The sequence below is a fragment of the Barbus barbus genome (genome assembly GCF_936440315.1).
Source record: "Barbus barbus genome assembly, chromosome: 44".
Taxonomy (NCBI): domain Eukaryota; kingdom Metazoa; phylum Chordata; class Actinopteri; order Cypriniformes; family Cyprinidae; genus Barbus; species Barbus barbus.
Window position 1 is genome coordinate 20898314 of NC_136722.1, and position 15740 is coordinate 20914053.

A 15740-nucleotide genomic window follows, 5' to 3' on the forward strand; every position below is an offset into this window, starting at 1 on the left:
CCAACAAAACGGTGACTTTATTTCAATGTCAAAAATTTAGTACATAGCACACTGCACCGTGTGCACATGAGAAAACATAGTAAAATATTACAAATTTAAATGCGATTGCAATGAAATGGCGTGTGACCTTTAAAAATAAGAAATAACACATCCATAAAAATAAAAACTTCAAATTCAGCCAAGATTTGCAGAATTGGAAGATGTTAGTGTACGCAACATAAAGCTGTAGTGACGGCAGAAATGGCAACATTATTGAATGATTAACTGGTTCAAGAAACTGGTTCTTTACAAATACCACTGTACATTGTTCTGTAAAAAGTTGCACCGTCATATTAACTAGAACTAGAAACAATGGCCAACCGCTTCAGAGAACACCATCTGTGGTTTGTTGCGATATCTTGTTGACCCTCTCAAATGGCCACTGGGGTGTTTCTGACTGGAATCAGCTGTGTACCATCTGAAACTCCCGTTTGCAGCCATTCATATCTGTCATTAAGAGGCAGAGGAAGCGGTTTCCCCCCGGAGACCTGACACAATCCTGCTCAGACTCCACTAAGACCCCAAACTCCTGCTAAATCCCTGTACGGTTACAAAACGCTCGTCACCACCTCCCAAAATTCACCGCTCTCCTCGTCTGGATGGTCGAGTAGGAAAAAACTCCTGCTGCCTCTCAAGACACAACAAATACGTTCAGAAAAGCTGATTAGCACCCAACGCAGGTCTGACTTGACAGAAGCGGCACTTTGAAGGCAAAAAGTGGCATTGGACAAGAAGGACACTTGGAAAAAATGGCTGGGGCGTATCAAAAGTGGAGTCATTTGGAGGTTACATGATTAACGTAATACTGAAGCAATATAAAACATAATTTCTGAATAAATATCAATAGGAAAGGCACATGCAGTGAGGTTCATCATCTCGGATGGTCAGATCAGCTCTTTGTCGCCCTCTTTGTTACTTGTTCTTGGCCGCCAGTGGCTTGCGGCTGATCTTCTTGGATTTGTCTGCATTCTTTTTGGGCGCCTCTGGGTTGGCCTGCATGTGTCGCCCGTAAAGACTGCAAAACACAAACAGACATTGTGTGATTATACCTGGCTGCTCGTAGTTTCTGCAAAAGGCTTGAATACAGAGTAGTGAGGAAGAGGAGTTATATTTTTAGTGTTAACCAGCTGAAAGAGGATTAATTGAGTCCAACACACTGACGGTTCCCCCACTGGGACACTGAACTCTCTGTGCTGTCCAACACCCCTCCGCTACAGCTGTGTATGGCACAGAGAGACAATTATCCGCAACCACCCTACACACAGAGCTGAGAAAGAAAGAGAGAGAGGGGACATGTAGGGAGAGCAATTTCCAGTCCAGTGGTCCCTCTCTATTTCAGCAGCACTCAAAGGCTGGGTTCAGTGATACGAGGTAAAAGACAAAGAAAGAGAGAGAGCGAGCGTAAGGAAGAGACTTAAGTGACCATGTGTATTATGGAGGCAGAATTCATTGGCTCTGTACTAAAATCTTGTGAGCTGCTTTGCTATACACTGCCTACATAGGCAGCACTCTAAAATTAATCGCATTCAGAACACAGAACAGAGACAGAAGTGTCTCAGGTCAGTTTACATAGTAGGCATCTTGGTAACATACCCAGGCAGCTACTTTCAAGGCATGCTGTACGTGTTCCCATCAACTTGATTTGAGAAAGGCCAATAAAACAACAACAGTAAACATTCTGCCCCCTTTCTCAAATCAAATCAATCAATCAATCAATAAAATAAAAAATACATCAGGCTACAAACTCAATTAAAAAGGCCACTGGCTCTCCATTAACTGAAATGCAGGGCTTCCAGTCCTTTAAGTTGGCTTGAGCCGGATATAACCAGTATTTCTTCACTGTTGTCTTCCCTGACTTTTTCCTCTGTGGAACATGAAACAAGATATTTTGTCTCTGCGTTTTATAATTACAATTAAAGTCAATGGTATGGAAGCTCATTTAAGCCACATAAGAAAACAAATCATGCATTGGTAAACCATAATTATGAGGGGAAAAATGTAAAAATTAGATACTAGGTCATAATTATGAGATAGAAAGTCAAAATTATGAGATAAGAATTATGAAATGTATAAATTATGAGATAGCAATAATGTAATAAGTCGAAATTGTCAATTATGAGATTATGAGATACCAATGAGATAAAGACAAAATGACATTATGAGATAAAGACAAAACTATGAGATAAAACAATGATATAAGACAAAATTATGAGATAAAAAACAATGAGATAAAAAGATAAAATTATGAGATAAGTCAAAATTATGACACAAAATCAGGCTACAAACTCTATAAAAAACATTGGCTCCTTTAACTGAAAGGTGGGGCTTCCAGTCCTTACAGTGGGCCTGAACTGAAAATTGTGATGAACTTTTCTTCCCTATTGTCTTCTCAGTATTGCTTTCTTTCTTCTGTGGAACACAAAATAAGATACTTTGTCTCAGTGTTTTTTGTCTATACAAATCTACAGTCTACAATTAAGTTATCGAGCTCATTTCTTGCCACATAAGAAAAAGAAAATAATGCTTTGGTAAATCATAATTTTAACAAGGTGGAAGTTCTAAAACACTAAGTCATAATTATGAGACAAAAAGTCAAATTTTACGATATAAAAACAATAATGACATCAAAATTATGAAATATCACGATTGTGACAAAACGTTGACTTTTTATCTCATAAATGACTAATTATGACACACACAACAAAAGAGTAGTTCGTTATGATTATTATAATTACTTTCCATGTCATAATTTCAGTTTCAACTTTCCCTCATAATTATGACTTAGTATCTCTCTGGAAATGGACTTCCATAGTATGGGCTCCAGCGTTCTTCAAAACTGTCCCGCAGGTTTGGAACAACATTGTGGTGAGTAAAAAGATATCAGAACTTTCGGTGAAGTATTCCCTTGAAAATGCTGTCTATGTAGGCAGCTCACTAGGTTTCGGCACACAGCCTTCATCTTTACAGCCACCCTGACTGCTGCTTCCCTCATTAATACTTATCCCTGATTGGATGTTGACATAGCGGCTGGTGATTGCAGAGTTAGCAGCTCTACACCTAGCATGCCTGGACCATAAATATGACATTCCCAAGTGTAATTAAAGAATACTATTTGAGGGAAAATTCTAATTGCACTGCAGTCAAATGTCAAGCGGCCGCTCAGATTCATGACTAAAGTTCATATCAAATATTTACAAAGGACCACACAGGGCCCAGGTTGAGAGAGCAGACGTTCTCAACCCAGCTCTCAGCGTTTGAGTCACTTTAATTACAACGTAAGAGGAAGACGCTAAATATTCTTTCTGTAAGCAACTGCTTTATGCAAAGCGACCTACAGTATACTTATTACTTATAACATCTTTGACGTCAGAAAGATTTCTCTTTACAGAGTTTGAACCTACAACGTTTCAGCAACAAACTTGCCTCAATCAACCAATTTGCCACAATCCAAGAACAGAGCAATGAACTAAGTATGATCTGTTTTTGTCTTCTGCAGTTTCATGTCTTGCTGGGAAGACAGGCTGAGCACTTCTATCATCAACGAGTCAAGTCAGTCTCTCTCGTTCATTCTGTCACTCTGTATCTTTCTTAAGCACTGAGCTGCCGGTCCATCTGTGTGGTCCTGTCTGAGGTTCTTCCCTTGGGGCCCAGAGGTTCCCGTTCTTTCCTGCCTCTTCTGGAGCTACCCAGCCAGGCGCAGAGGCACGAGCCCAGCAGGGAGGCACTACTCAAGCCCCTACGGACTCTCAGAATACAGAAATATCAGAATCCTCCATTACTGCTTTTTATCTCACACATAAATAAAATAAAAAAAATGCACTTCACATCCAAAAAACGGCACTGTTCACAAAAATTGGCACTAACTGTGAAGTGTGTGCATGTGCTGGTTTGTAAAGCATGTGTTCATGTTTAATTCAGTGTTTGGTGATCGAGATATATGGAATGAGAAACTACTAGAAAAAGAAACTACTGCAAAAAAGAAGACAACAATATTAACCATCCGGAATGTTTGACAGGGACAATACACATTAATTAGCACATTGAGTTAAAGTAAATGTGCCAGATTTAACCAAGATGGCACATTTTCATCTGCTGTCCCATAATGATGCCATTGTGTTGCTGATGGTGTGGAATATATTTAGTATTAAATTAAAATACAAACATTAAATAAAATAATAAATTAGAAGAATACAATAAAAATAAAAATGAATTAAAATACAAAAATAAAATAAAAATCAAGCTAAAATAAAAAATACAAAACACACAAAATAAAAAAACTAATAAAATATAATAATGTAAAATTTGAAAAACTATAGAAAAAATAAACTACACTAAAATATAAAATGAAAAAGCACTAAAAGATACTAACATAAAAGATGCAACAAAATACTATAAAAATAAAACAAATTCAAGAATTGTCCTTGTAAAGAGACTGGAAGATTATGGGTTTCCATAAAAATAAATAAATCTACATTCAAAATACATATACAAAAAAATAAATGTATTTTTGTTCTTTTTTCCACTTTAATTGATATGATGTAAAGACAGGAAATCATAAACAAAAGAATGGGAAACACTCATCAAACTTTAGGTGACTTAACTCATTAAATATTAGGCCATGACGCCAGTGTAAACGTTAAACTTTTTCTTTTAATTATTTAATCAAGTATTTTAATTAAACATCTGTAACTGTCAGAACCAGACAAAAGGGTAATTTAAAGATCAGGTGTTCACATTTGAATTTTCATGATATGATCACGTATGCAGAAGGATGTTGAGAGCATGTTACTGAGCTCATACGTCCCTGTAAGAAAGCGGTGTATGTATGTGCGCAGACTGCGAGCTGTTTCTGAGCTGACTGAAGGAATCAGTGTTGACAGATGCACGTAGATGTTTGCGCTGGTGTCAGGGCTAAATTGGGCTGTTTTACAGGAGGCTGATATGCAGGGGGGTGTGAGCTGAATCTGAAAGCAGTTCTCTCTCTGTCAGTGTCCTGCAGCCTAGACGGACCCTCTGGCAGGAAGACAACGCTGAGAGAAACTCCTAACGCATCTAACACAACGTCTAAATATCAGCCCATGAAGGCTTCGTAATGCTGTCATCAACTGACTAAAGACTGCGTCAGAATCCTGTCCAACATCCAAACTCATCCCTGATCAACTACTGTCTAATAACTCATTCTGATCCATGAACAAATCATTATTTTGAATGATTTGCAAGTATTTAAAAATTACTCAATTGTAAAGAACTGTAAATGTACAATCAAAAACAATGATTAACATCATAAAACATTTCTCTAGAATACTTGATTCTGATTGGTCAACTGCAAGATTCTATGGTCGAATATTTTTGTACATTGATATTTTTGCACATTGACCGCTAACCTGTATAACTGAATCAGGGAAATAATTTCCAAACTATCTTTGCTAGTTTGGCTCGTCTCACTATGCAGATTTAATCATAATTTTATCTCAAATCAATTAAAAAAGTATTTTATTTAAAAAAAGGGAATTAATCTTATTTATCTGGAAAGAAGCAATGCAAGTGGGACAATGAACTGTCCACTATGAATCTGACTCCTTTTTGAGTCATTTTGTGAAAACTTTTGTTTTGAGAAAACAACCAGCTGTACAATATGCAAACCATTTTCATTCAGATATGTATTTTATGACAAAAATTAAAGGTACACACACACACACACACACACACACATACACAATGCAGAATTATTAGACAAGTTGATATTCTGGTCATATTTTTTTTTTTTCCCAAGAACATTTTACCAATTCCAAACCACATCAATCTTAATACCTACTATTGATTTTGTATTTAATCATTTATAAGTGATATATAATTGTCCATGAAGGCTGAAAGTCAAAAACTCTTTATTTCAAGTGTGCAGAATTATTAGGCAGGTTTTCTTTTACAGATAAAATGAGCTAAAAAAAGAGATTGAACTCAAGAATAAAAGTAAAAAAAAAATATTAAATGCCCAAGCAAAGGATGCAATAATAGAATTAGCAAAGTTAAGGCATGACCATTGGGCAGCGAAATGCTTATTGGGTCAGCACGGTCAGAAAAAAACAGGTGGAGAAGAAAAGACACGTTAACTGCAATGCTTCAGGGTCTCAGAGACTTTCTTATACAATTAGGGGTGTATTTCTTAACATTTGTATGCTTTTCTTTTTAATTTATAAAAGTTGTAATTTATTGAACCATGCTTGAGACAGTCACACCAGAGGACAATTTTGACATTTGGCTCAAAAAAAAAAAATATTTGACTAACACTGCAGCTTTTTTAACAACAGTTCCATGTAGGACGAATAAATGTTTAACAATTTACAGCATTTTAAATAACGACAATATTAATTATATTCATTTTATGTGGGACAGTGAAAATGCCATGTCACATCAGCAACCCATATATATATATATATATATATATATATATATATATATATATATATATAATAAACAGGTTATATTTTTTAATATATATTTACAATTTACATTCAAATGAATTAGAGAATCATTTTGAGAATAATTTGAATCAATGCAGAGCTAATGTTACAATTACACATCTTTAAAAGGGAAACTGTCACATGAAGTTGTGATTTGACTCTTTAAATATTCATATAACTACATACCTGCAAACCTGTGGTCTGGAAATGATGGGAAAATGTTGCCCTGGTCTGTGAAACCATGTTACCAAAGCAGCATTGCAGTGCTGAGCGGCTACAGAGTAAACACAAAGATTTATCCCCCATTTATCTGCTTTCCTCATCATTTACAGCCAATTAAAAGTGGAGCGGGACAGCAAAATCTACAGAAGCTGCTTCCCCGACGCTGCCAGAGACGGTCTTTTTCCTGTGAGTGCTCCAGTTCCACATGGGATAATTAATCACAGTTACAGTCAAGAGTGTCTAACACAGTCAGGGTGGCCGGTCATAAGTGTGTGTGTCAGAGACAGTGTGTTTCCACAGAGTGGCTTCCAAAGCATCTTCAGGTGTGTCAGAGGTGAGAGGGAATTAATTAAGGATAAATGTGCGGGTGATTTGTGAATCATTGATCCGTCATTGAGGTTGAAGATAATTTGTAAATGATGCTCCAGCTGCTATTGCATTACAGGAGATCTGAGATTTTAGACAATGAGATCACTTAAATGAGTCTCAGACTCAGAGATTACAAAACAGCTGTGACAAACAGGATCTAGAATTATAACGTGTAACATATCATATATAACAATACATGTAAAATATATAATATATATCAAATTAAATGAACAAGTATAACGTACTCACACAGGATTTAAGTATTAAATTCAGTATTACATACACAGTATTTAATTTAAACGCCCATTCAAATGAGATGTTTAAAGTATAAATTATATAAACAATTACATAATTTTTTATAAATTATATAAAAATATAACAATTTGGAAACCACAAACTTGTAAATATATTTAAAATAATAGATAGATATCTATTAGATACACTAATATAGTGTAAAATATAATATATACATCTATATATAATATATATAAACCTATAAATACATAAGTACATGTATATTATAAAATATATCTAAAACACTATATAACAAATACTTATAGATTTAAAAATTATATATATTTATATATATATGTGTGTGTGTGTGTGTCTGTAATTTACAATAAAACCCATTGTTACACATTCACACAGTTCAAACAAAGAGATTCACTAAAACATATCAAACTTTCCCAGTAAAATGAAACCGATTTCCCCAACATTTCTTAATTACTTTCCAACACTGACACTCTGCAACTGAAGAGAAGGGTTTTTGGAGATTTTATATATGGAAAAATGCAATAAAAAGTACTTTTAAAGCATGTAGGGAAAGAGACACATGAGAAAAAGGATGAGGAAGCACATCAGCGGCACACGACAGATCGTTTCTTCTACCCTTAACTACTGTTTAACACAAAGAACCCCACAGCTAAACTTCTTTCAGCACAAATACACAATCACTACACACATCTCAGTATAAAACACTATCCGTGCTGACAGGCCCAACGGAAATCCATGCACCAGCTAAATGAGAGTAAATGACAATAATGAAGACGGATGGTGCACGGGCGGCAGAGCGGCTCATAACTGATCTCTCCCCTGACACCCCCATTATCAACAAGATCTGCAGGACCGAGTGGCCACATTACTGCACAATAGACGAGACAGCCAATCACAGCAGGCTTTACCACCACTTTTGTACCCTATTTGTACATATACAGTCATGCTACAGTGGATCATCTACAAGATGAATGTTTTATGAATCATTCATTGTTCGGCTGAGAGGTTACCCAGCACTGTCTGAGCTGGGGTGAACAGTAAGCAGAAGGCTGTGCTGAGTTTGGGCTGTTAACGTGGCCTTTTATTGATAAACTCTAGCAGGAGTTCCTGTCTGTGAGCCCAAACTAATGAGGAGTGATGGAACTGCGCTCAACCTTTAAAACCTCCAGAACCTAGAAATGAAGAACACAAATACAGACTAGAATGCACAACAAACACACACACACACAGACTGAACTAAACTCTTAAAATTAGTCATGCCACTTTTGGTTTCTAGTAGGCTTCACAACCTGACTGAATCAAACAAGCTTCACTATACTTAACCGTTTGTGTTATGGCCCTATTAACTGTAAATATGCATATGTAGATCCACATTTGATCGCTCCAGACACATCATGAAACGGTCAACCTGTCATAAAAAAATTAATGAGTTTTCCAAGATGCCACAACATTGCGCAACCTCTGGCTCTAAAAACCACCAAGATTCGAATTCCTGAAGAAATGGGATAACCTGTCACAGGTGAGAATGTGTTGGTTTTTGTTTTTATATGCATTTACTCAACATTACAGGCTATTAAACTACAGTAATGCTCATCACACAACTTGCTCTTGAGTATACAGAGACCAGCTTTGGCTGTTCCAATATGGTGAATGGTTATATAGCCCATTGAAACAGCCGCAAATGAGGCATCTATGTACACATCTATGTCGGGATTGCCAGGTCTGCCAAACAGAACCAGCCCAATTGCAATTCAAAACTAACCTGTGGCAACAGTGTAAAAATAGTAAAAAACCGAGGACTCTGCAATACGTATACAAGTGAATTTAGGTAACATTACATTAGAGATACTACCAAACAAAAACACTCCCTCTCATTTGTCTGTAAAGTAGACACTTTTTAGACAATAAATAAACCAGTTCTAGTAATAAAATGTAATACAAAAGAACATATGAGCCTAGTTTCGCATATCAATTTGGGCTCACAAACACAACACAAAGAGAAGAAGGACCACCAAGAGTCATTACGTCCAGCTGATCCAAAGACACAAGAGTGGTCACCTGCTGACAATTTCCTCCTTTAAACTGCACAACTGTAAGGAACATTATGGTAAACCTGGTGTCAGTTCTATTGTAGCAGGGCTCGGACTGAGGAAGCAGCAATGCATAAATATAATTAGAGAGAATATGGAAAGGAAAGAGTCCATCTGTGGAACTATGCAGGATTTAACTCACAGAAACTCACTGTATTAGTGTTCAGAACATATAGCGCACACAAAAAACATACTCCCCACTTTCCCTGGAGTAGCATAGGGCTAAAGAATTGGTTCATGCGTGAAATGAAAATCCTAGTTAACTCACCATCATGCCATTCTAAACTCATAGAACTTTTCCAAATTCAAACTAATTGCAACTGAGATTTGGGAGAAATTACGGTCTGGAAGCATTTCGGTGCACAACAATTTAAATGCTCGTCTGTTTCTTGCACAATGCAAGCTAATGCAATGTGTCAAATGAATCCCTATTTGGTGATTTTTTTTTTGCTCCTGGTCATCTTCATAAAATATTTTTATGAGCATCCCCTAAAATTTTTAATTCATTGAGTAGAAACGGATTAGAAACTAGGGAGCTTTAGACAAAAACAAACACAAGTCGTCACTGTGCGTTAGTGAAACTACGGTAGAAAATCAAGTGGCTTCATGGTTTATACAGACAGTAACATATAATCAGTCCATCTCGAGAGTATTTCAGAGTTGATATATCTAATAAGCTTTAATCCTGTTATGCTAACAGATGTTTTACATCACATTAGTGGCACTATGCTGTCATGTTCACCGTTTATACTCAGAGTAAATTATCAGCACTCTCAGCAGAGTATATCTCATCAATAAACTTACTGACGACAAAGTCAGCAGAAGACGAGTTTTTTGATATCTCAATGATATCAAAGCTATTCTAAACTGTTTTCGTTAAATTAAATAAAGCTGAAAAATATAAACATTAGATGAAAAACTTGCCTGAAATATTTGAAGCACTAAAACAAACCGATATAAAAATAAACTTAAATAAATCTAAACAGAAATATAAAAAAAAAATAACATGACAAAAGCTAAACTAAAATTTTAACTAAAATTAAAATGAAAACTGAAGATATAAAAGTAAATGCTAATTCAATATATTAACAAATTATGTAATAGCATAAATAATACTATAACATCACTGAGTTATATGAGAGGCAGGTATATCCACAATACAAACGTAATATTGTAACTTACATGTGCACAAACAATTAAGTGAATGTCTTTAAGTGTTAGTCAAAATATGTAAAAGGCGTCGTTAACGCGCTGTTATTGTAAAAATGTGATATGCTATCCTACACAGTATCAAAACACAGACACTTAATGAAGTTTTTTCCAGAAAACATCTAATAGCTCAATGCTCACAGTTTTATAGTGTTATTTTAAGATGGTAAAGCTGTTATTTGTTTGTTACAATTAATAAATTAATAAATGTTTATACATGAATTTTTTTTTAATATTTGGTCTCATCATTTTGCACATTACCATCAACAAAAATTTATAATTTTCATTGACTAAAATATGCCATATTAAAATTAAATACTATTTCAATCAGAGAAAAAATAAAAAAAATATAATGAATATAATGTCATATTAAAGGGGTCATATGATGCTTTTTTAAAGATCATTATTTTGTGTATTTGGTGTAACAGAATATATTGACATGCTTTAATGTTCAAAAAAACATTATTTTTAAAATACTGTACATTATTGTAGGTCCTCTATGCCCCGGCTCTCTCAAACGCTTTGTTTTCTACAAAGTCCCTCCTTCCGACAAGCACAGTCTGTTCTGATTGGCCAACTGGCACAGTGCATTGTGATTGGCCGAACACCACAAGCTGCGTCGGCAATTTAACGCCCCTTTCCATAATCGCGAGCTTCAGCTTTCAAAATTAAAGTAAGTTAATAATAATGTCCTTAGTTTTAGCATCAGTTCAAGCCCGAGTCATGTGACAGACACAAACAAGCCGTGATTAAGACATAAGGCTGTACACTCCGCTGTGATGTGACCCTGTCTCTCTCTCTCTCACACACACACACACACACACACACACACAAACCGCGATTAAGATAGCTGATGTGCTGTGATGTGACCCTGTCTCTCTCTCGTGCGCGCACGCACACAAACAACGCGTAAAACTCCACATTTGAACAGTCAATAGCAAATACCAATAACAAAACATAGCTTACTTACAGTCGCTGATTCAGAAGCGCCAGATTGTCATAGCAAAGTCAGAATTACCTACTCTCCTAGATTCACGAAACTGTCGTCCATAAATTGCGTTGCTGTTCTGTTGTAATCAATCTACTTTTGGAAGGCCAAATAAAGTGCTTTTGCTTTCGCCTAGAAACACACAGCTTCTCTCGGACACGGCTTCATCAACACTACTGCGGTTACTGAAATCACGCCTTACGCAAATATTTCCACATCATGACGTAGACATGTGGGGGCGTGTCTGAATGAGCTTTAGGGGGCGTGGCAGAGTCTTAACTTTGATAAAGAATATCTATCTGGTTTTGAGACTTTAGTTTTCATTTGCAACTTCAGGGATCTTATGTATGCACAATCAGCTTGTAACACTCCAAAGAGAAAGGAAAACTTGAAATCGCATCATATGACCCCTTTAAAGTATTTTCAGTAAAAAAAAAAATTTAAATGACAAAAAAAAAGTCAAAATCAAAACAGCAATTGTGACCTTTGACTCCAGTGGTCACAGAATGAAGTGTCTCTGAATCTCTTTATCAAAAACACACATGCAGTAATTCCCAGTCTGTGACCTTTCCTTCCCGCTGACTCATACGACAGACCCACGGCTGGATAGATGCGGGACTTCCTGCATGTGTGCATGTCAGGGTCTGTGCCGCTGGGAAGTTAATTGCGGTTGGTTTTTCAGTCAGCCTGGACAGCTGTGAAGAGAGCTGCGGTGGTTGTACCGCGGTCAACAAGCGTTTAGAGTTAACGATGAATAAAAGATGGCGGGAAGGCGGCTTTACGATATGTTAATACATTATGAGCACGAAGAGTCTCCCCAATGCTGTCAGTCAGATATAAGATCCTTCTGTCAGGTTAACAAGCCGCCCCATGAAATATGCATGACAGGTTACCCCCCTCCTCCTCCTCCTCTGCCTGCGGTTTATGCTATGACCAAACCCACTGACAGAAGAGCAGGAAGCGAGAGGAGGGTAAAGTCTCGTTGTCAACCGTTTTAATTCCAAACATCTGTGTGATTTCAAGATAAATGACTAGAATATTCGACAAAACGTCAGCAAAAAAAAAAAAAAAATTGCTGTTCATTTAGCCACCATCAGCCCATCCATGATGAGCCGCACATACATCATGAGCGTGGGCATGCAGGACTGATGTAATATTGTAATTTTTGGGTGATTTAGTGTGGTGACGTTTCCCCAGGTCTACTTGATTTGTCCAATTTTTATAACTGATGTTATAGCACATCGAAATTTGGTATTTATACCATTTATATAATGTATATTGTGTTTACATCCTGGAAAAAAATTATACACAATATTTTTTTTTTGTTTGTTTTAATGGAAGCCCGTTTCTGCCACTGAACAAAATATTTAAAAAAAAAATTGACTTTCTCTCACAATTCTTTTATTCTAAGAATTACAGGATATAAATTTGCAATTGGGAGACATTTTCCTTGCAAATGCAAGTTTGTATCTTGCAATTCTATTTTTCTCAGAATTGCGAGTTTATATCCCGCAATCTTGTGTTATAAAGTCAGAATTACAAGATATAAACTCGCAATTCTGAGAAAAAAAGTCACAATAGCGAGATATAATCTCACAATTAGAAAAAAGTCTGAATTCTAAGTTTATATCAATTTATTTCTACGTGTGTGTATATATGTATATATATATTATATATATGCACATATGCATACATACACACACACACACACACACACACACACACAGTATCGATATATTGTGCACCCCCACTTTAAACAGACAGAGTACGCCCAGTTATAATGGTACAACCCTGCCAATTAAAAATGAAAGCAGCCTGGATGTGGCTGTCTTCTGCTGTTTTAACGTTCTGGTATTTCGATACGCTGGATCAGTGAACTTAAATGAGAAAATGTCCATCAGGAGTGAAAACTGGATGAGGTGAGGAATAGTGAAAGGAAGAGAGAGAGAGAGGGAGAGAGGTCTTTCAGAGAGTCTTTCAGAGAGGAGTGAGATTTCTTAGCTGAAGGACATTTAGGCAGGTGAGAATGAAACTGTTGAACCGTGGACACACACCTACTGAGAATTACGCACCGTTAACACTTGTCTAATGTGAGACATCCTACTTGTCTCTCTCGCGTGTATTCGCAGGCACATAAACAAACAGAGGAACGAACACACAAGCATCTTTGCTTTAATGTTACAGATGAGCACAGGAGACTATAGACTGACTTACTGTGTGTGCGCTTTCATTCAGTGTCAAAATCCCCGACTTATGTCTTATTCTAGTCCAAAAATACAGTTTAAGCAACTATAAAATACATTTCTGCTCAGAATGTCAATAGACAACAGCCATGACCAGCCTTTAAGTCAACATGGCAAGAAAAATTGACCCCAATTACCCTTTAATGCATTTTCCTGGTCTATTAGTAAATTATTTTTTTTACCAATAGTAACTCTACTAATTTATAATAATTACAGAAATAATAACAGCAAATAAAGACAGATTTGAAAAGAAAAATGGTGTTATCATTGACATATAACATGGTATAAAATTTCCAGTTTAAAGAAGTAAAATGAGTTTTTAATTCCTTTTTCTTGTCTTCCCAGATTGGTTTTCAATGAGGAACCACGCATGGCAAGTAAACATGATTATAGTTAGATCGACCTTTTTGGGGTTCGAACTTGAAGCCTTTGGGTAACCAGACTAGATTTTTTCACCACAAGGCTATTTATGAGTCATTGGATGGAGATCTCCCTCCAAAAACTTGAGGAGCAATTCTGACCAAGTGTCACAACAAGTACAAAACATAACTATGGAAAGATAAATGGTGGTCAGAACTGCTTAGACTCAGATATCAGACTCAAAAATCTAACACATGCAGCAGTTTTGACGACTGCTTGACACAAAATGGATGACAGCTTCAAATGGCATTGATTCACTCAAAAATTCCCATTTATCAAACCGAATATGCAATGTCAGCTCTCAGCGATGTAACCTTCAAACCTTGTGGACTTTAATTCGATACAAAGCAGCGTATTGGAAGTATCCAATGCACAAACAAACTACTGAGTTTGGCAAAACACAAGAGTATTAGAACGGATGATACGTAGTCAACATATCGAAATTATTCAAAATGTTTCAAGCAGCAGTATCTGATTATTACGCACCGCACAGACGTGCAAACACACACACACACACACAGTCACGGTGTCAGCACACACTGAGATGCACGGTGGTTCTGACTGTGCCGAAGGGGAAGATCAGTTCCGGTAAGTGGGTTACGACGGTCCTCTCCAGTCAGCAGCACAGCAAGCGGCTAAATGATCAAACAGAGGGGGATTTGCCTCCTGTTCAGGGGGATTGGTAAGTGGAACAGGGCCGTGAAACATATACTGCAATTAGTCTGGAAACTTCCTCCCCCTAGGTCAAAAGGATTACGTCAGGTTTTTGTCAGGTTTGAGCCATATTAGTAAAATCGTATTAAAATGCGGTAATAACATACTAGTATATAAAATAGAAGCATTTATACTATATCACACATAGTACGATTATTTATAATATAATATACTAAATGTATTAGATTTTTTTATGCAATTAAATAATATATTATGATTTTAATATCTTTATATATCACTTGTTATATTATATAGGCTACTAGTTCTCTTACTAAATTTCTATTGTTCTAATATATTTTTTATTTTTGTTCATTTAATGATGATTTAATGTTACTAGATTATATATTATATATAGTGCAACTATATATAATAATATTAAATATATAGATACAAATGAAAATATATTAAATTATATTAAAACAAATATTTTGTTCTAAATATTCTAATAAAATATACTGTATATATATATATATATATATATATATATATATATATATATATATATATATAAATAATGTATTGTAATATATATATAAATAATGTAATATATTTTACTACAATTTATATTATAATTTATATAATGTTGTTATAGTACATATTTTGTATTGTTACTACTTGTTCATGCTATTGTTATTAATTATATTTCTTAGTATATATATATATATATATATATATATATAATATATTATAAAGTTGCAATATATATTTACTA

At 35.7% G+C, this 15740-nt stretch overlaps 1 protein-coding gene across 3 annotated transcripts in view; it reads right to left on the reverse strand.

Moving 5' to 3' along the window:
- LOC306863122 (ras suppressor protein 1) overlaps window positions 1-15740 on the reverse strand; it is a 33557-nt gene continuing 17817 nt past the window's right edge. For all 3 annotated transcript variants that reach the window (XM_079406312.1, XM_079406314.1, XM_079406313.1), the window contains exon 9: window positions 1-1054. In XM_079406312.1, coding sequence (XP_079262438.1) covers window positions 952-1054 — 103 coding nt within the window. In that variant the 3' untranslated portion in view covers window positions 1-951. The remainder of the gene's footprint in view (window positions 1055-15740) is intronic.